At 29.6% G+C, this 23,130-nt stretch overlaps 2 protein-coding genes across 3 annotated transcripts; both read left to right on the top strand.

The window, feature by feature from the left end:
- Positions 1-1,741: 1,741 nt before the first annotated feature.
- LOC100199094 (uncharacterized) lies at positions 1,742-12,704 on the top strand. Of its 2 annotated transcripts, none has more exons than XM_065805939.1 (2): positions 1,742-1,856; positions 11,247-12,704. In XM_065805939.1, the coding sequence occupies exons 1-2, from the start codon at positions 1,844-1,846 to the stop codon at positions 11,957-11,959; spliced, it is 726 nt and encodes a 241-aa protein (XP_065662011.1). In that variant the 5' UTR covers positions 1,742-1,843; the 3' UTR covers positions 11,960-12,704. The 2 variants fall into 2 exon arrangements, with proteins under 2 accessions (XP_065662011.1, XP_065662012.1); XM_065805940.1 differs by having other exon boundaries at positions 1,777-1,836.
- On the top strand, positions 2,863-5,266 carry LOC136084836 (uncharacterized). Its single transcript, XM_065805941.1, has 2 exons — positions 2,863-3,593; positions 3,686-5,266. Exons 1-2 carry the CDS (start codon positions 3,461-3,463, stop codon positions 3,868-3,870), a joined length of 318 nt encoding a protein of 105 aa, XP_065662013.1. The 5' UTR covers positions 2,863-3,460; the 3' UTR covers positions 3,871-5,266.
- Positions 12,705-23,130: the final 10,426 nt, after the last annotated feature.

The raw sequence follows: 23,130 nt of genomic DNA, 5'->3' as shown, positions 1-23,130 counted from the left end.
AGATTATGCCAGCAGCGGGAAAAACCCTTTCTGATTCAAATTCGTTAAAGATGCTTTCCTCTAGAATGCTCTTCATTAGAGCATTGTAACTGCGGTAAGACTATCAAATGCATTTTTAATAATGCTTAAAGTTTGAGGGATTTTTTTCTATATTTTTATTACTAATACCAAGCAGTTTATCTTTCAATAACAAAATTGTTTCTTGTGATAGTGTTATAACAACACCACTGTGATTTTCAATATTGTTGTTTTTGTTCATTTCTTGATCAACTGCGGTTAGATTGTCTTTATTTTGTTCAAATCGCAGTTCAAGTTAAATAATAAACTTCGAAATAGAACTCTTAGCAGTGGTGTTAAATGAGCTATATCACTGACGTTTAGCTCTCGCTCTAGATTGTGAAGATAAACCAAGAACATCAAATTATATACTTTGTATATATTCTGATGATTCAAATAGACTTCACTTTGATAATTCGTCCAACATGATTCTAATGTGACATTGATTGTTATTAAATTAGTAAAGGCACAACACAATGTCTCAATTGCCACTTTGATTAGTTGCAGTGTGCCGGTGATACCAGATAATAAATTTATTTCTGCATGATGAAATTTAAAGTCTTCTTTCAAATTGATTAAGCTTCTTCTGGTCTTCTTCCAAATCAATTAAACTTCTTTAAACACCATTGTGCAACTTGCAAATTTTACAAGCATATCTAGGAGACTGTTCTACCTGCTATATGAATCTAAAACCAATTACATTCTTGGAAATGGAACCCTCTTTAGTAAAAGATTTTTTGAATGTTTTTTTTTATTTCTTCTATCACAGAATAAATATCAATACTTTTAATATGAATTTCGAATGACATCAATTATAACATTTATTCCTATATAAGACTCAGCTTCCACATTAAAATCAGAATAAATTTAACCTGTTTATTATTGGGTCATTTTCATTTTCTTGCTCCCTAGCAAAAGATTTATTAGATTAACTTGAAATAAAAATTAAAATGTAAAAGTCGTAAATTTGTAATCTGTTCACGTGACAGGGGCAAGATGACTTACATAACGTTTTTTTTCCTCTAATTTTTTAACATTTTAAAAACTACCAACTACTCCCAAGTAACACAAAATAAACACGCACCGGAAAATATAAACACACATCGCGAAAAAGTATCCCTAAAAAGTGACACCTGAAGTACAACATCTATTAGAAACCGAGGTATTTTTTTTAAGCGCAAAAAAAAACTTATGTGTATAAAATTATGTTAACAATATTTAAAAAAACTAATTGGTGTTTTAAAATACGAGATATAAATATAGTTTTGTTACCACTCATTTCCAAATTTTTTTTGTCGAATAGTTATATAAAATTTCATCTTGCCCTATGCGCCATCTTACCTCGTTTTCTCCTTATTTTCTTCATAGTCCATAACAATTTGTTTGTATGGCTAAAGCAAATACCAGTACTACCGGTTTTGCATATCCTTCTTACTCCCAAGAAAATAAAAATATTTAAGTATGCTTCTTTTTTTAAAGATACTTTATTGAGATAATAAAAATCTTTAATTAAAAAAAATGTTATTAATAAGTTTTTATATTGTTAGTAATTAATAATTGATTTGCTTTCCAATTATAAAAGTTAATGCATAGTTTTCAATGTGATCGCTTTAATCTCCTCTGACTAAACCTAAAAAAATAAAAAAGTTAATAACGATGGCAACAGATTGCTATAAACACAATAAGCATTAACTCTATTTAAATATTTTTGCTGCTAAGATATTCATAAGAACTTATGAGATGAACAGTTGGAAACATGGATAACCCGTATGCATAAAAGTAAATAATGGCTTTAAGTTGTAAGTATGTGTGTTATATATATATATATATATATATATATATATATATATATATATATATATATATATATATATATATATATATATATATATATATATATATATATATATATATATATATATATACTAGTATTATGATAAAATAGTACTCAAAATTCTTGTAATACAGAGTACTAATATATTGATATTAACAAAGAAAATCGTTTTTTTTAATAATTACTTTTCCAGACTAAGTTTATATGCATTAACAGATTTTAAATAATATTCAAACATTAAAAAATTGAAGTTTAAAATTTGTGAATCGATATTTTAGTTTAAACTTGTTACTCTTATACATAGGCTTCGAGATAGAGTTACAAGTTAAAGGGTCTTTGTTGTTAACAAGCTCCAACCATTGAATTTTTTTGCAAAGCATTCTCGTTTTATGTACACAGAAACATATTCAAGTTTAAACTTACTGTTTGAGAAATTTAAACTCAATGTTTGAGAGTCACCTTTCTTAAACACCAAAAAAAAAAACTCAATTCTTGCACCAGTATATTAATCATAAAGATAAAAAAATTACAATAAATCAAAAAAGCTCTTTTAAAATATAGCAGATCTTTTTATTTTTGTAATTGTTTTACAAGAGTTTTCATATTTTTGCGTCTTTTTTGGACCAAGCACCCGTTGGAGAAAAGAAATTTTGAAATTATTTGAGCACACTGTTGTAAAAAAAATGAAATATTGCTTGATGTCATGACCCAGAAAAATCCTTTGGGGCATGATGGTACTATCAAAGGTGGTTACTGGGATATAAGTCCCTAAATCTGGTTACACCGTCTGTGGAAGAAAATCCATTTTCAAATTTGAATAAAGTCGCATTAAAAAAGCTGCAATATATTTAATTCTAGAGCCATAAAAATTAATTTTTTTATAATTTTTACTTTCATCCACTTCATAAATTTTGATAGGTGTTGTTAAAAAAGTTGTCCAAAGAAGAAAATAAAAAAAAATTGGTTGCATTTATTTAGTTTAAAAAAGAATATACGAGTTATCTGCACATAAAATTTTTTTTTTTATCGAAACTGATTTTTTATAAAGTATAATAATAAAATTCTGGGAAAAAGTTGTTCAATTCATTTTTTTCATAGATTTGGCATCTGAATCAACAATAAATACGCCGAATCAAGCAAAAAACCATAAGAAAACAGGAAGACTGTTTGCTTCTTGTGTCACTTTTTAACCAGCTTCATGACAGAAATAGAGCAACAAATTTTGAAACAGTCTATTGACTTAATGATCTAATAGTCGCAACTGGCATTTGTAAATGATCCCGCTTCAACTTTAGTGGGCTTGAGGAGGGTAAGCTTCAAACCTAATTACAGTTGTTTGACTTTCCCACTATCAAAATTTGTTTTGTTACAAGAGATTCAGTTTGTGATTGTTTGATTTGCTCAGTTAGCAAAGCAAAGTGTAATTTTCCACATCCAGTCTTGGCAACACAGAAACCTGAAGTAAACCTGAACTCAGTTGAAAGAAGTTGTTTCAAATGCTTTTTGATTGTTGGCAAGGTCTCCTACATAGTTGGTCAAAGCCTATCTTGCAAAAGATTTAGCAGAATCATGTCAAAAAACTCTGTGGCAGCTGAAAGAGTTGTAGCATCAGTCATTGCCAACAAAGATACTTCACCCCATGGAACAGTTTGTCTCAGTAGACCTGAGAGAATAGGAGGCTATCCTGTTCCAGTTCTTTCAGGTAACATTGTATTAGATATTTAAAGTTTAAGCTTCATATTTTAAGTCTTGGTAATGCATAATAATGTAAAATCTCTCTTAATTATTTTCAAGGTTCATCTTCAAAAGAAAAAAGAGTTTTCAATGAAGGACCAGAACTGACAGCAAAAGATCTTGTTTATGTGCAACACAATGCAGGACTGTTTAATTCTGGTGCCAAAAAGCTGGCATCAACACTAAATCAAGTTGTTTCAAGTTTAGCAAAACACTTGATACTCATTTTACCGAAATTTGGATAAAAGTTACAACTGAAAAATTGGGTGGATAAACTTATCTTTCACTGCAAAGACTTGAAAGTTCTTTGAAAAAAGATTCAGCTTCACAATTTTCGCCATTAAAACGGATACTCATCAATTACCTGGCCTAAGATTCTTGTGTTAGGATATCTATAGCATGCTATGGCTTTACTTACTTGACATTACTAACAATGTCAAGCAAGTTTTTGATCTGGCGAACTTTGAAGAACTTCCCTTAGTTTTTTCCTGAAGCTGACAAATATCATTTGTGGTCTAAAAGCACATTCTAGTGCACACCAATGCTCTTGGTGTGACATTCCATCAAAAGATCTTGCAAAGCATAGATCTTTAAGAACTTTTGGATCAAACAGAAGAGATTATCAGGCATTCAATGTGGATGATCCTAACATCAAGAAAGCAAGTTCATTCAGAAACCCTGTTCATGCACCTATCATCAATGCCTCAAACAAATCTGTTGTCCTTGATGTGCTACAACCTATGGAGCTTTATCTGTTGTTTGGTGTCATAAACCATCTTCTACAGTCTCTCTGAAAAAGATTGAACAATTTAGAGTCTCTTATTTACAACTTCAGGACACCACCATCACTCCCCAGGTTCATGCTGTCATCCACCATGTTCCACAGTTCAACGCCATAATAGCTCTTTGTTAATTTATTCAGAGCAAGTAACTAAAGTACTCCATCATCTTTTCAGTACCCATTGGCCAAGGTAAAAAAAACTAAGCAACCACCAAGAAGACAGGCTGCAAAGATGTAGCACAAACTTCAACAGGAAAAAAAATTGGTTAGGAATATTACAAATCAGTTTAGACATTTTTCTCAAGAAGAAACAATTAAAATTGAAACTTAACTGTCAAAATTGAAGAAAATTGTTATTTACCTGTGAATTTACTGCATAAATATTTTTATATTTTTGGGAAGAATAAAAATCCTTGAAACCAACTTTGTTAGTTGCTTGTCAACTATGTATTTAATGCAATTTTATGCAAAATTTGAAAATGAATTTTTCTTCCTTGGACAGTGTATCCAGATTTAGAAACTTACATACTCAGTAACCAGCAATAATAGTAGAATCATACCCCCAAGGGATTTTCCTGGGTCATGATATCAAGCAATATTTCATTTTTTTACAACAGTGAGCAAGATACAAAGCGTTTTGAGCATCATCGACTGCCAGACAACACGATTTGGAACCACCCTGGTGGATTGTTTTTTATTTATTTATTTATTAAGGTGCTCCAAGATCGTTTAATGGGTTTGCTATTATTGTGTAATTTTCAAAGGCTGCCCTTTGAAAATTACGTAAATATAGCAAAAAAAATCAATAATTTCTAGAATTTTTATTTATTTAACTTTTCAAATTAAATAAATAAACAGATGCTGTCAAATTATTTATTCTATTTGATATTTTACAGAAAGTAATCAGAAATTAAGAAAATGCTTTTTCGATTATATATAAAATAAATTAATTGCTAATTTGGTCTAACTATTTTGGTCATGTTTTCTGATATCTTTTTTCTAATGTTTTTTAAATGGTTTAGAGCCAGAAATTTTTCTAAAAAAAAAAAACATGTTTAAACGAAATTTTATTCCAATTTATTCTGATGGATTTAACAATCAAACATTGCACTGCTTTAGCAAGTTTTGTTTTAATAATGTTATCACTACCAGTATAATCTACAATTGCATTACATAAGAGAGCATTTTAAAAACCTCAGCTTTATTAACTATGTAACAAGAAGTTCTATTATTACTGGTTATATGAGCTAAGTAGCTGCTGCTTGGTTCTCTGGCTATTGTAATATATTCTTTTTTGATTATTTCTGTTATTTGTGCTTTTCCATAAAAACTAATGCAATATTATTTCACTTTTCCAGTCTTTAATTGAACTATTTTGCTTCTGATTTTTTCCTATTAAAAGTGTTCAATTCATTTTGTATACCCCGGTGTCTTTTAGAGTAATATTGACAGTAGCAGCTTTGTTTTGCAAAGATTGTTGCTAAGTAAATTTACTTAACAACCATCTCCTGTGATTTATAAAGAATATATACAATCCTCTATTCATTGTAAAGATATTTACAACAAATTGGTTTTGATTACATTTTGTAAGACATCATCAGATTCCTGAATATACCCCTATTCCTGAATATACCCTTTGCTTTTATGCTTTTTTCGTGCTATTTACTCAAAATTTTATTTTTCTTTTGATATGATTTCACTGTTTTTCTAAAATGACTGCCAGGTTGAAACTCTCCCCACTCCTGATTTTTTTGCATTTAATTAATCATGTATTAGTAAACACAATTTAAGTTGTCAGAAAAATCTTTACTAAGTGCTAAGTATATATTTTTTCAAAATTAAAACTTATAATTTTTTGCTTTTTTTCTTCATAAGTTTAATCAAATATATATAACAAATTAATATATAACACAAATTATATTAATGCTACTGATTGCTTAAATTAAAATTCACAACAGCAGATTTTAAGTTTTCTCTATAATTTTTGTGTCCTATGGTTCTGTTATAGTTCACACAAGTTTTGTGGTGAACAGCTTCACCACAATCACCAAACAATCACCACCAGCTTCAACATTAACAAAATTTGTGGTGAACAGCTTCACCACATTGTTCTGCGTAGTTTCCTAAGCTAATATTATTGTGTTCTATAGGGAAGAACATGACACACTAAAATATGTATTTTCCAGGAAACTTTTATATCGTTTTATATCTTTTGCATATAATTGGAGACTAAAAAAAGAACATTTGAAGTCTTCAATTTTAACAGAAATATCTGTACGCATTTCTAAACTGAACACTGCTGATGATCGGTAAAATATTATTCATTGCAGTTAAGGTAACATCCCTCTCCAAACCATCTAACAAAGACATAAATTTATTATTCTAGTTTCCATCTGAACCTACCCCATGATATCCTCTCAATAATATGTAATGTGTTTTCAACCAATTTTGAAAACCTGGCGAAACACATAAAAGCATGGTTCAAAGTTTAACCACAACTTCAATCATAATGTGAAACTCAGGAGGAGGAACAATGTGTTCAAGAAATGTTTCTTGATCTTCTTTTAAGTAAATTAGACAAGGGTTTATAAAATTTTTGTATTCCTTCATTTTTAATCTTTTTTTTCCTTCACATACATATTGATCATAACATAAGTCTAGGGAACCCAATTTTCTTAGTTTCCCTGCTTTAAGGGAGCATTCTCCTTCACAATTTAAATAATTTTTTCACCTTTAAAATACTGTAATAAAGCTCTTTCTAATGATATATAACAATCTAGTATTTGATTATTTTAAAAATTTTATGTCATATACTTACCATAATAGTTTGGAATGAAACTTGATTTACATTCTTTCTTTTTGACTTATTTTCATTTACTCCAGCTGTAACAGAGAGAAGATTCCCACGAGTAGACAACATGAACTGCTCTCCACTTACAATGTATTCACGTTCCTTTTTACGTTTTAATAATCCAGAAGTTACTTGCTCTGCATTTTTATATCCAAGTGTTTCAGTAATATCAATGATATTTTTAACAGCTTTTCTTTTGCAACAATCATGAGAAACTTCATTAGGTTCTCTACCTAAAATTAATTGCGAGAAATATAAAAATATTTTGATAGTAATTTGAATTTACATAAAAAAAAACAATAATACATTAAATCAAATTGTAATAACTGTAAAATAATAGGTATGCGTGTAAAAATTTTAAATTGTTTAAAAATTACATTGTTACATATCATTAAAAAGTGTATAAACCTAATATTACAAAAGTAAAAATTTCATAGAAATTGGATCATTCTACAAAATGTTACGTGAATTTAAGTAACAAAAGTTGACAACATGGAGTCCTTAAAAATACTAGGTAAGCGAAAGATACTATGGCTCAAAATGAGGTTTTGATTATTCAAAAAACGAAGACCAGATATATTACTGATTTGGAGAGAAATGTATGAGAGTGCTGCTACATCGATTGATCTATGCCTGCCCCAACCCAAACCCTCAGTTGATGTAGCAGCATTCCCTTGCATGTTATCTATATATTAGTCAATGTATTTCATTGACTCATTTATAAATAACATTTTGAGTCATGATATCTTTTGCTTCCCAGAAAACTGTGACTAATTTCAAAATTTCCCGGTCAACGGCATTTTAATAATAATAGTTTCACATAATACCAATCGTGTTTAAAAGTTAGGGGCACGTGACTAGATTTGACGTTTTAAATGATAACAAAAATAAAGCCGATGCACGTAGGAGTATTTGACGATTTTAGCTGGCCAAAATTATTTCTTTCTTTTTAACAGCTGAAAACTTTACCATATGACAAGATATTGTAAATTAAATGTTTTTTGTACAAATCCAAGCCAGTGGCGTTCAATATAGGGGAAAGATGGGTACTTTAGGGATTACATTTTATTCTATTCAATAGGATTTGAGAAAATAAAAGATATTATTTTTCAAACTTTATTATGGTAAATAACATACTATATTTTGATATTTAATTAGATTCCACTTCGTCATTGTCAGAACATTCTTCATTTTCGTTGTTTTCAGTGTCGGAATCTTGGACTTCTGCAGGAAGTAGCAATTCCACAGCTTCTTTTGAAAAAGGCTTTGTAAGTTTGTGTTTCTTTTTCCCAATGCTGGACAACAGAGGGTCGGATGTTAACAATAACCTATTGATGATATCTTGGTTACAATCTTTTCTAGAAAATTTTCTAGCATAGCTAAGTCTGTACTCCCGGAAATGTTTGTTTCTGGCTTCGGCAGCCTCTTTCGACAATTGTCCAATTGGCAAAAGCGCATTCTCTACTATATCAGGAATATGTACTAAAACTTCATGCAGAGTTGGAGTCATTGGACACAAGGGGTATAGTTCAACATAAAGCTTTGCAGTATCCAAAGTATACTGTCTGAACTTTTCTACATCAATCTTGTGGCCACTGGAAATTACTTCTTGGATAATTTTCATTCTGGAAATTAAATGGAAGTCTACTCCAGTGATATCTGCAGATGTTTCCGGGTCGTTGATGAATCTCCTGTTTGTGTTGCCGTTATTGGTATTCCCAAATCCAACCTTAGGTATGTCGACAAGAATGCCCATTTTGCTCTTGAATTCATCTTGGATTTTCTTTTGCCTATCTGAGATGAGTCTCTTCTCATCTTCATTAAGCCTTTTCTGCCATTTTTTTACAGACAATTTATATGATAGGTGAAGGAGACTTTCAAAACACCGTATTCTAGCATGCAGAATGGATAGTCCAAATTTGTAGCTGCTTTGATTGTCAACACATTTTCTGTCCAAATCATTAAATTGTCTTGATGTTGCTCCACAAATATAACATCGCATGGTCGATTTAGTGGTGGTTGCTGCGTTACAGACTTTTCCGTCAATCATAGTTAACATTATTACATGTTACTGCTATGTCTTGAAGTTGAGTTGGTTTCAAGCCTGCAATTTTGTTTTCCATGTAAGCAATTTCTTCAGCTATTACATCAGCAGTATCTTTTATGAACCTAATTCGAATTGGCCTGCAAAACCTTGGAGATGATGGTGTAGGGTTTTGCCAGATAACCTTTTTATTTACTCCACAAGTTAGCTGTAATGGAACCATTGAGCCATTGAAATATACTGGCATCAGAATTAGAGTCATCCTCAAACTTTTGATTAAACTGTGTCTGCTGGGAGCCATTACAACTCCATTTTGTAGATAATTTCATATGTTTACGCCCACTTTCCGTTAGAGTCTTGAGAACTTCTTCAAAATACAACACCAATCTTTCGGCAGTATGGTTTAACAGACTTTGTAAGTCTACTTCAGCTAAACTTTCTGTGACTGTGAACGAATCAGGATCAGGATAGCATATTTTTTTTTCTTCGACCAAAATACTGTAGCAGGGCCATTGCATCTTGTCACTTGTACGTACGATTTCATATTGAGATTATGTTAGGCCTGCGTCAGTAAATATTAAAAGAGCCTCTAACGGTGTCAATGATTTTTTTGTAGGTTCAAGACTGCTGCGATAGGCTTTTTTATACTTTCCCGCTCGTTTGGGAGATGTTTTAAGATCTTTGAGGACGGTTGCAGCACTTCTTTTGCCACTTGTTGTCAAACAAGTTTCAGCTGCAAAAACAATAGCTTCTGGTTTCACATCTTTCCTGAGCTGTTCTGTTTTTCTCCTCTTTGAACGTTCACTAGAATCGACAAAACTTTTTCTTGGTCATCCTGCTGATGATGGAGTGGATGGGGTACCCGGTATTTGGAAACTCCCTTGCAGCCAAGGGCCATGCTTCTTAATAAATATTTCATGAGTTCTGGATGAAGACGACCACATTTTTCTAAAAATAGCTTTCAACCTCGACATTTAACGCTTGTATACTGTTTTTAGTTCTTCGGTATATTGATTTCTTGATAACAAATTTTGATCAGCTAAGTCCATTTTTTCATTGAAATTTGGAGCCTCCTGCTGCTGAATACTGTTGTTGAAATCCAAACGAGAGATTGATTGCATTCTTGATGACCCATCTAGAAAAAAAAATTAAGTTGAAAAATTCATCTAGGACCTTGATGAGTTTAGAACATGATTAAAATTTAGATGGCATCAACAGGCAGTTGAAATTAAGATTTTAAATAGCTAGTGGTATAAACTCATAGAATAACGAAAAAAACTAAGAGGGTTTCAATGCGCACTACAACTTTTTTACTTTTAAAGTCAAAATTTACTTTAAAATTCGTTTAAAAAATGCTAAGTTTCATGGTACATAACTTTTGTGGTAATTAATATTTCAAAACGGTAGTAAGAGTAAATAATGTACATACCTGGCATAGATTCATCCATGATATAACACTGTAAAACTTCTGTTGTAAACACTTGTACACAGCTTCAATAAACACCACTAAAATCGCTCGTAAATAAAATGAACCACGCAGATATAGATCGGATATTTAACTAGACTGTGTAGTTCCAATTACTACTTTGATAACCAAACCATTAACTGCTCATTAAGCGACCATTATCGAGAGATAATAAGGGTAGGTAATTAAGTGGGTACGGCCACTTTTAATAATTCCAATTTTGGCCAGCTAAAATCGTCAAATACTCCTACGCGCGATGATTATAATATACCTATTTTATGAGTAAAATGAGTTTAAATTGTGTTTACTAATGCAAAAAAATTAGAAGTAGGGAGAGTTTCAAAATGGCGGTCAATTCGGAGAACAGCGAATTCCTATATGTAAAACTTTATTTCAAGAATAAACCTAGAAATTAATATTACTGAAAAAATTCACACTAATTTTATTTTAATTATTCTGGAATTAATCTTTTCTTTTTAGGGTATGCTCTGGCAGCTGTATTATGTGGAGTTCTACTGGGATTAGCTTTTATAGTGTTTATTATTGCCAAATCCTGTTTTCGAAAACCAAAAAACTATGATACATTGATTCAAACAGATGACGAATTAGAAAAAGGTGAAACGTATATAAATAAGGTTGATCTTCCTATGAGCTCAAGTACAGAAAATGTTAATTACATAACTGAATCGAATGCAGACTCAGCAACTTCAGAGACGGAAAATGATGAACCGATATCAGCATACGGAGATTCTTTAAGTTTTCAAAAACATCAACTTAATGAATCTATTAATATACAAATAATGTTTTTTTTAAACACCAAGCCTAAAAACACTTACGTTGCAGGAAAAGTAGCTAATGTAACAAATTTAGTTAGCAACATGCCAAAAGGACAATACAAAGTTCATGTTGTGTTGTTACCAATGAAAAGATATATTATTAAAACAAAATGGTATGACGTTAAGAAAACTGTAGCAGTAATAAATGAATATTTCAAATTTATATTTCAAACAAACCCAGATTTGAAAAAATCAACTTTGCGAGTTCGTGTTTACAGTCGACATAACAGATACGCTTTTAAATCAGAGTCTTGTGTAGGAGAGTGCTTTATAAAGTTAAGTGAAATTGAAGAAGATAAAGCATGCAATTTAAGAAGAACAATAAGAGTTAATGATTCCAAACCCAATTACCAATAAAAATTTTAATTAAAAAAAAGATAATACAAATATAAAACACTGATACAAGTGGTATCACGATTAATATAGTTTTGCTATATTCGTTGTTACTACACAAGCGGGCGCAGACGTCCCTGAGATGTCTAAACGACGTCGTACTGACGTCACAAGTCTTTAGGACATCCTAAAGACGTCCAGCAGATGTTCTGTGCCCACTGGGTATTGACACAAACATTGTGACCACTGACACAAGTATTGCGACATTTGACACAAATTTTCTGACAACTATCGCAATTAATATATGATTAGTTTATTTTTATATGAGAAATACTATTATCATTTTGATGAAAAATTTTACTTCCGATGAAACAAAAAATGTCAAGAAAAGAAGTCCAAACTAGCTAACAAACAGAATAACTAACTACACTGCTAGTTTTTGATTTTACAAGTTCAGCTGCTATATTTCTAATTTTTGATTGACAAGTTTAGCGTTGCTTTATTTTATTTTTTGTAATTATTTTTGACTTATTATTTTGAATACGTTTTGAATGTTTCAAAAAGTTAGAAACTAATGTGAGTTTTGATACTTCAATAATTTGCAAAATACTTCAGATCGTAAAAATATAGAGGAGAGCTATGTAAAAATTGTACGTTCTAATGTTATAAATTTTGTACTTTTAAATTTAAGGTAGACTGTCTTTGCCTTTGAGCTCTGTAGCCCTTTTGATACACCTTTTTTGTAATCTAAAAAAATATGGATTATTTTGTGATAAAGTTTCTTCTTAATACCCTAACACATTTTTAATTTTCAAAAGAATAACTTTATTACATTGAAAAGAAACTTAGAAATCAATCCCCAAAAAAAACTCATCTGGTACTGTCATGATAAAAAATTGCTCATGAAAGTTGTTCAAATAGTCTGTGACAATGCAGGAGGTTTGAGGAAGCTTTCTCATAGTGAGACATTGAAAACTAAACCTACTGTTATTCTAAAATTTATATAACTCCACCTACTACTGTCATAACTGTGTTTATAGAACAGTCAAAGTTCATTGGTTTATCAAGACTAGGATCTGGAATTGGTTTATCAATTTTAAGACTAGGATCGGGTTAAAAACAAAAGTCCCATATTCTATTTTTGTAGAAAATGTTGCGAACGCTTACAGAAATGAATAAATATTTACCTAAAAATAAAAATGTAGTGTCAAATTAAATGTAATAAAAATGAATTGAAAACAAAGAACTACATTAAAATTATATTTTCACTTTTATTGAGCTTTAAGTTTACCCAAAAACATCTTAAAGATGAGTTTTAAGTTTAATCAGCTCTAAAAGTTTATATGTTTAAACAATATATAAAGTTTGAACCCCCTCTCAATTAGAGGGGATTACAAATTTTAGAAGATTTTAACTTTTGAACACTAAGAGATTATTGTATGAAATTTAAAACTTATCGATGAATATAAATTTATTAAAGAATAGTACATAAAACATTTTATCATCTTGTTGCTCTCACGTTTGGGGCTCTTGTGACCAAAATTTTAGGGCTTTTTTATTCCCAGGCTCCAATCATCACAATTTTTAGCAACCCAGGAAAAAAAGTTCTATAGAATTTCTATAAACTTTTGAAACATATGGCCTATAGAAATTTTATAGAACTCTATAAATGTCTATAGAACCTCTGTTAATTTCAAATTAAAATTAACAATAAAATTAACAATAACAAATTAACAATTTCAAATTGAAATTCAATAGAAATTTATATAGAACTTTTTTTTATTTTTTTTTTTCTATAGAAAAAATTTTTTTATAGCAATAATGAAATTAGTAGATAATTTATTGAAATTAATAGATATTCTATATAATTTTTATTGGCCACATGTTTCAAAATATTATAGAAATTCTATAGAACTTTTTTTCCTGGGAAAGCATCTCTATTTGACATAAGAGTAAATATGTAATTTTTTGGAGTTTGTTCTATGTCTGGAAATTACATCAAACATCAAAAAATTATGGAACCGCTCCTGTATAATAAAATAGTTTTGTAATAGTATAATAAAACTGTTTTTCAAGACTTACGTAAAGTTTTACAAAGTAATCCTTTAATGTGCTTACTTTACATTTCGTGTAAATTGGAGATTGCCCATAAATTAGGCAAAGCTAAATTTACTTAAAAATAGAAGTAGATGATTGTTTGCTCTTTTGCGCAACGGTTTTCATTGATCTGAAAGCGCTATTTTGATTTTTGGTTTAATAAAAGACTTTGCGGGGAAAATTTTTTCTTAGTTTATTAGTAAAGTATAGGGTTGGGTAAATTATCAACGATTCCTTGTTAAACTGTTTTTGAATTTTATGTGTTTTATGATTTTCATAAATTTACACTTATTATTAAGTTTTGATAGTTTAGAGCTATATATATATATATATATATATATATATATATATATATATATATATATATATATATATATATATATATATATATACACACACACTCGTTACAGCAAAATTACAATAAAATTAATCTATAAAGTTTCTATTTCTTGAAAATGATTTATTCAATAGTAGAACTTTTAATTAAAATATAGCACTAGAGGCCTTTCTTCATTTCATCAGTAGTGCTATTATAGTATAATTATAAAAATACTTTTTTTGTTAGTGGAAATATTTTTTTTTATTGAGAGTTGAACAAAAATATGTTTCTAGTTCTATTTCGCTTTTTTGCATTCCTTTTTTATGGGTCAACTTTTTTTAAGGAACCTTCATAAATAATAATATAAAATAATTCATCATTCGGTTTTTTGAATGGTCATATATAAGTAAATTCGCAATTTTTAAATTTCGCTTGTTTCAATTTGAAAGCAAACATTTTAAAAAGTTTTAATAATACTTTTTTTAATATTTTCAAGCTGTGGATTAGATTTTTACGCATTATTATTAAACCATCATCGTGATAAAGACCTAATTCATTTAATATTATAGTCCAACAAGTTCACAAATTTCAGCTCCATGCTGCCCATTGTTATATTGCCCATTGTTGCTGCCATTGTTATATTGCCAACTGCCCATTGTTATATCAAACCATTTTAACCAGAGGAGTCAACTTCGAAAAACTTCATAAATAATTAATAAGCAAATCTGAATTAAATCAATCAATTTTATACGAATGCGTACCTTGATAATTTCATACCAATACGTACATAAACTATCAAGATAATGTTATAATAGCCAAAAGAAGCGGCTTATGCTGCTAATTAGTTAAATCAAATCTCCAAGCATTAACTTTTGCTAATAAGTATTAGGGGTGTCCCGGATAACATTTTTTTATTATCCGACCGGACATCGAATATCCAGATATTTAAAAATTTTCCGGCCGGATATCTGGACGGATAAGGTAATTCAAATCCTAAAATATATAGTTTATTATGACAAAATATTATGTGATGAACCTTCAAAATGGCGAGTTTTGTTTGGAAGCTTTTCAAAATTAATGGTAGCTGTGGTTTCACAGCAATATGCATTCTATGTTGAAAGCAGATAAGCAGGGGATGTAATAGGTCTGGTCAGAAGTCATTTTGCACAACTCCACTGCACAATCAGGCAAAAAAATTTCATTGTATATTGCATAAAAAGGAAAAACAAATTGTTATTGAATCTTCTTCAGCTGAACAAGGAAGTTCAAAATGTATAGTTTTGTATTTTGTTTACAACGTGTTGTGGTTTCAAAAAAATATGTTAGTTTTTGGATTTAACTTGAAATTAGTTTTAAAAATGACAAAAGAAGAAGACGTAAGCGAAAAAACTATGCACAAATATTTACAAAATGCTAATAGCAGCGACAATTCGATAGCAAAATCATTGTAAATACATCCATACACCGTTAATCGTGTTATTCAACGTTTTTCTCAAACAATTACGATCAACCGCAAATCTGGTGGTGGAAGAAAGGAAGGTTTCAAAGATATAAAACTAGTTAGAAAACTGGTTAACAGTTTTAAGAATAACCCAAGCCTTTCACTAAGGAAACGCGCAAAAGTATATTGATTTTCTCATAGTTTTGTTGCAAAAGTTAGAAACAAACATGGTTTTCATTCTTTCAAAGCATAAAAAATGCCCAACCGTTCTGAAACTCAACAAAAAAGTGCAAGAACCCGCAGCAGAAAGTTGTATGACAATTTTATTTCTAAAAATTTCTGAATTATTAAAGACTATGAAAATTATATCAAGTACGATCATCAACAAACTCCTGGTGCTGTTTATTATATTGCCGAATTTAAAGGAAAAGCAGATAAGAAATTTAAATACACAAAACATGAGAAGTTCGCTAAAAAAGCTTTGATTTGGCAAGCTATTTGCAGTTGTGGCAAAAAATCAACACCTTATATTTCTCAGTCCACACTTTCTGGTCAAATATATGTTAAAGAAGGTTTACAAAAACCTTTTATCTTTCATTAAATCACACAATAACAGACCTGTGTTCTGGCCTGATTTAGCTTCAATTTATTATTGTAAACTAGCTATGGAATGGTATAAAAAGAATAATGTGAAATTTGTGCCTAAAACAGAAAATCCTCCAAACTGCCCAGAATTGAGTTATTGAAAATTACTGAGCTATAATTAAAAGAGAAATGAAAAAAAGAAAAAAGATTTGCAGAAACATTAAAGATAATAAAATACCATTTAAAAAAGCATCAAATAGTTTTGATTCTTATTCTGTGCGCAAGCTTATCGATACCACTAAAGCAAACGCTCGAAATTTTAATAGATTCCCACAGGAATAAGTAATATTTTTTTTAATGTTTTATCTTCTTATATTATTGTACTAAAATTATTACTTGGTTCGAAATAAAAATTGAGGAGTACTTTTTTTTAGTTGTTTTTCTACTTTCACATCTATTTCATGTACACGCTTTAGTATCAAACTGTTTGAATGTAAACTTAATAACAACAAATTAAACGAACAAGTTTGGTGTGAGGTTATTATTGGCTTAGAGCGTATAATCATTGGCTGAATCTATCGTCATCCACACATCAATCATAAATTTAATATAGCTATTAACAAATCTATTGCGTGTGCAAAGTTATTATTCGACAATAAAAAATATACTAACATTTTAATTGTTGGTGACTTCAATTACAATGATACTATTTGGACTGATTTTGGAGGTATTTCAACAAAGAATAAACAATCGAGTAATGATTTTCTTGATCTCGTTAATGACTGTTTCTATACGCAATATATTCTTGAGCCAATTTTTTTAAATAATATTTTTGACCTCGTCCTCTGTTATGATCCGAATCGAATGGATAAATTCATCGTTGGACCACCCATTAATTGCACACAAAAAGTCACCTACACAATACCTTTTTTTGGGAGTTCTGAGCAAAAAACACTAGTCAAATCAATTAGCTTCAACAATGTCAGGTGCTATAACCGCAAAGGAAATTGCGTTGAAATTAATATGTCTTTATACTGTCGATTGGGTATTTATTTTATGGCAAGTCAGCTGACGAATCTTTCGAACTTTTCCGTTTATAATACAATAAACTATGCGACTTATATATCCCTAAATGTAAATTGTATAAATAAATTGTGTTACTTATGTAAGAATTATATTATTTCAAATTGTAAATCCAAACCAAAATTCATATGTTAACAGTCAAAAATCTTGTAAAAGTGTAATTTTTCCTCTTTTTTGACTTGAACGGTAATCAACTAAATGATAAAAAATCAGATACAGTTTCAATCTTGATTTTACTAAATCTTTCTCTCCGTTCACAAGTAACCTAAGCTTACCAGTATTAAGTATTAGAACTAGAATGCAATCTGTTCTTTAGTCTTCATCTTCCTATTCTCTAGCAAAAATTTAGAAGTTTTATTATATCCCTATATTATCCCTTTATTATTATCCCATAGAAGCTTTATTATTATCCCTTGATAATTTAAAAGGTATGGGTATTGATAGTATACACGATTATGTTTTAAATTGTTGCTAAGCCAGTTTCAGTAGGCCACTTTCACTAGTATTTTTATGCTCCATTGTTTCTGGTCAAGACCCATCATATTAAAAGCTTGCAAATATCTCAACCATTCACATAAAAGGTTGTGGTACTAATCCAAAAAACTATCGACCTATTTTTCTAATTTCTGTTGTTTATAAGGTTATGAAAAAGTTACTTCGCAACATTTTGGCACACCATTTGTACACCCACAATTTATTATCTTGTGATCAATATGGATTTGTTCAAAACCGTTCGTGTACGACTAATATTTTAGATATACATTATGACCAAAGCTCTTAATGATCGCTGCTCTACACTACTTATTCTTTTAAACTCCGCATTTGATTGTGTCTGACACATTCTTCTTCTGCTGAAACTTCAGAAGAAGATATACGAATTAAAATACCGTTTCTTTAATATAATTTTCAATGAGATAAAAAATTTTTAGAGCAATAGAAAACGATGTGTTATTCTTCGTGACTCCTCTAGTAATAGGGTAGATGTACTTAGTGGAGTTTCTCAGGTTTCTGCTCCACTTTTGCTTTTAATTTTTATTAGTGACATACCTGAGTTTTTATCTAATTTCTGTAAGTTATTAGCTGATGACACTCAATTAATTGCAAAAATCAAAAGCATATCTGATCTAGAACAAATCCAAAAGGGTATAGATGTTTTATTACAATGATCTAAACTTTGGGGTATGTAATTTAATATAAATAAATGCAAAATAATGAGCTTTTATGGTGGTTTCAATGTTTTAGACAACTCTTTTGGTATGCTTAACTCATCAAATACTGTCACTCCTTTTGAATATGTCAAAATTGAAAAGCCACTAGGAGTTTATTTCAATAAGAAACTTAAGTGGTCAGATCAAAAATATAATGCAGCATTAAAAGCTAACCAGATACTTGGTATTCTTAATAGTACTTTTTTGATGGAATCTGATTATGTTTTTTAAACTATATACTACCTATGTACGCCCGCTGCTTGAGCTTCTAAATTAAAAAACATAAACTACGAATCTTGATTGGCTAATTTGGGATTACCTACATTTTCAGAACAAAAAATGAAAGTCAATTAGATTCAGTGTTTTAAAATATACAAGAATTTTAATGAAGTCAAGATCTTAAATCCAAATATAACACCTACTTATTTTTCAAATTGTCCTGCAGGAAACTTACGAAACAAAATCCAAAACTATGCCATTATTGGAGAAATTTCAAATAACTCGCATAAGCATAACTTCTTACCTAATAGAATTGCATCCCAATGAAATGCTTTGCCTTTTTTTGTTGTTTCTTCACATTCTGTCAACGAATTTAAAAACAAGTACAATAATTTTTGTTGTTCCACTAGAATAAAGTCTGCTATAGCAGGGCCTAGTTAGATTTCCAGTTCACTACTTCTATTCTAACCTATTTATAATAATAAAACACCATGTATATTTTTCTACTTCCATGTTTTCTTATTAAAATGAAGTAACGTTTTTTTGCAATTCTTAATTATACGATTTGCCTCTTCTGGAATAATTCTTTGGATTTTTCGAATTCGATTGTTTAATCGTAATCGATTGTAAAGTAGTCTAAAATATCTGCAGATATTGAGGAGTTAAAACCACTTTTTTTAGAACTCTAGCCACTCTAGCCACTCTAGCCACTCTAGCCACATCACTCAGTAATACTAAGTCAGATAATACCAAATACCAAAGTCAGTGGCATTTTTTCACTGTTGTAAATGTAATTTATTTCTAAGAATATTATTAATTTTGTCCTATTTAATTTTACTTACATGTTTTAATCTCACTTTTTTAGGGATCTAATAATCTACAAGGTAGTTTGTTTTGAAAATTTGATTTATGATTTTTTTAATGTTACAAAAGCTTGGGAAGGGTTTTTTATTATATTCTTACTATTTGATTCAATTCTTTTTTCAAGGTTGATTTTTTTTAGCAATATTTTGGAGTTCTAAAATTTCAGATTACTTGCGGAGTTTTTTTGAAATTCGTTATTGGGAAAACCTTTTGGAAAAATTGCTATATATGACAGCAGATGTAAAGCTTATTGACGTATACATTATTGGGGCATTTTGTTTTTTTGCATTGTATTTTGTTGCAGAGCAATGTCCAGTGTTTTGAAAATTAGAACCACAGATGCCGCATGAAAACAAGATTTATAGTTTAGATAGCACAAAAGAGAATTCTAAAGAACACTTTTGTAAGACTGTGACGAGAATCTTGTCGAGACAACAAGCTGCAGAGGAGTTTAGCTGAGAAAAAACTTTAGCAATAAAAAAAGTCTTAATTTGGATGTTTAACAGTGGATATTTTTTTTTTTACTTTGTTGCATATTATTTATAACACATTGTGTGCATATACATTATGTGCATTATGGTGCATTGTGTGCATATATAATAAATGGCCGGAAGAAGAATAAAAATACATAGTTTTTTTGTTTACATAGTTGCGGTAAGTTTCTATTACACCTTTAATAAAATAAAACTAAAATATCATTGCTTAGTATAAATTATAACTGTTAAAGTATAAAATATCGTCATTTGCAATAAAGCAGGCATATTTTTTAAAGTTAATTTTCTTGGTCAAATTGAGTTTATGTATAACAAAAAAAGTTTAAAAAAAAGGTTAAAAAATAGTTTATATAATAAACTAATTAACATCTTGATATATCAATTTATTTTTCGGGTTTCAATTTATTCCAGATATTCAATTAAAAAAATTGTTCCTAAAGTTTTAAGATTTTCAAAAATCATAAAACTTGGGAATAGTTGAATACATTAAAACCACTATGATGATGTTTGATGCAATACTTGACAGTATTTTTTTCTTCTTTTCATGAATATTTATTAAATTTTTGTTAGTGAAAAGGAGACCAGCAATTTTACTTATGCGATGTTTATAGATATTGTACTCAGATGGTGGAATTATGTTCATATTTTTTTCAATCAATTTCTTACCAAATAAACATGGGTAAGTAAATTTTTTCTAATATTACATCTTTGTATAAAATTTTCTACCAAATACTTTCCAAATATATCTTCTAGATATTCAAATAGCTGATCATATAGATTTGAAGTGTGAAGTCAAGCAATGAGTTTTCTAATATATAGAAATCTATGGCATTTTTATGTGTTACTTTTGATGAGACTAAATCATTTGACAGTTTTTTTTAGTTGAGGCTTGTAGCTTCTAGAACTATATTAAAAACAAGCTAACCAATGCAAATCCATTATTTAAACAGATAAATGCTTTAAACATTTACTAAATCAACATGTATCAAAAAATATTGTGTAATTATCATAGAGTGGTAATTATCTCAAGTCAATTTATTAAAAAAAATTTCAAAACTAATAGACTCAGATGAAACACTAGAGTAGTTTTCAGTTTCAAAAACCATGATTTATAGGCGTCCCGAGGGAGTACCTCAAGGTTTACTTAAAAGTAAACCTTTAGGCACTCCGCTAAGAAAAAATTTTTCATTTGGAGAGTGTACCATTGTTTTTGACTCGTCGTTTTCTATTGATAAACTAACTTTTTGTATAGTTACGTAATGGATCTCGAATGCCTTCAGTTTATATAATAGTTTTTCGTACGGTACCTTGCCAAACACTTTCAAAGAGTCTGTATAAATAACGCCTGTAATACTATAAATGGCTTTTACTAATATTGCTTCTGAAATTTTATTTTTATTTAAATTTAAATTATTAAATAGTTTTATAATTTATATTTAACATAGATTTAAAGCCTACGTGTTTATTAAAAACATTTATAAAAAAATTGCTTCTGTTTCTTCTCCTACTTAACAAAGTTTTTAAAAAATGTCTATAAGACACGCACGCTCCTCCGCGTTATTTAACAGAAGTAGATGACGTGGAGACGATGGTTGCATATTTTGAGTTTGGCAGGAATACAGAATATTTACAATCCAATCATTTACTGTATTATTAACAATAACTTGGATAAAAAATTTTCTGTGACGTCTGTTCCATCGTTTATTAAACAATGGAATGTGCCTTTGATGAAAATTATCAAGTCTTTGAGGACAACTTGAGTTTCATCATTGGTGATGAAACTTAAGTTGTCGTAAAAGACTTGATAATTTTCTTTTAATAGTAACTAAATTTTCCCTTCTTCTTATTTATAGGAATGTAAGTAATATACGTTTCAAGCGCTTAAAAATTGTCATTTTCACTAAGTCACTAAGGTAACGCACAAAATATTCAATAACCAAACGTGTCGGTTAAATTTCCACTGTGAATTTGTTGCAATGACATAAAGTTTTTTAAGGTGGTCCTATACTAATAGAATCAAATCTTAAAAATGCATTCATATTTTATCATTTTTTATATAAGAAACAGTATTTCTAGGACACATAAGTGTCGTAATTCTTAATTCAAAGCATCTGAGCAGTAAACAAAACAGCACCAAACTTCATTTGGTAAACTGTTGAACTAGTACTTTTCTGCACTGTAATACCATAACAATTTTGAAGTTTATTAATCAACTTATCAGCTAATTGACCTTTAACACTTAATGATTTGCCATTTGCTAACTTGGTTTGTCGGTAAATTTGAGTTTACGTAGTCTATTTGCACATTATTCTTTTTGCACATATCCTATACACTCTAATTTTTCAACAATCAAACCTGGGTAGGGATCACTTTTTAAAACCTCGGCATATGCTTTGGAATCCCCGTCTCCAATGTAATGTGTATATCGAAGTTCCCTTTTGTCTATAGATTTCATAAAACAATCAACAATACCAGAAACTTCCATAGATCTAGCAGAATCTCTGTGATTATTCAAACAACCATGGGTTTCCATAAAATTTTCATAGAGTTCTGGATTGCTATCTTTTCTTGATTCCTATGATATACAAGCATAGCATGGTTTTTAAAGAACATGATGGTCAGCACATTTCCCTGAGTCACTATCAACAACAATGACAACACCGTTAAGTAAGGAATGACCCTTATTTGCCAAGTTCCATCACAGGAAACACCAACATTATTTACTACATTAATATAAAAATCATTTTGTTATGTATTGTTGTTAAAATATCAAAATTCATTTGCTGCATTTTTCATTTTTACATTAGCTACACTTTAGTATATGATAAGAATTTTATCTTGAATACCTTTGAATGCTTTTATATTTATAGAGGTAAGTTTATTCG

This window comes from Hydra vulgaris, chromosome 09, assembly GCF_038396675.1.
Source record: "Hydra vulgaris chromosome 09, alternate assembly HydraT2T_AEP".
Lineage (NCBI taxonomy): Eukaryota > Metazoa > Cnidaria > Hydrozoa > Anthoathecata > Hydridae > Hydra > Hydra vulgaris.
The sequence above is the reverse complement of the archived record's forward strand: the minus strand, read 5'-3'. Positions and strand labels throughout refer to the sequence as shown.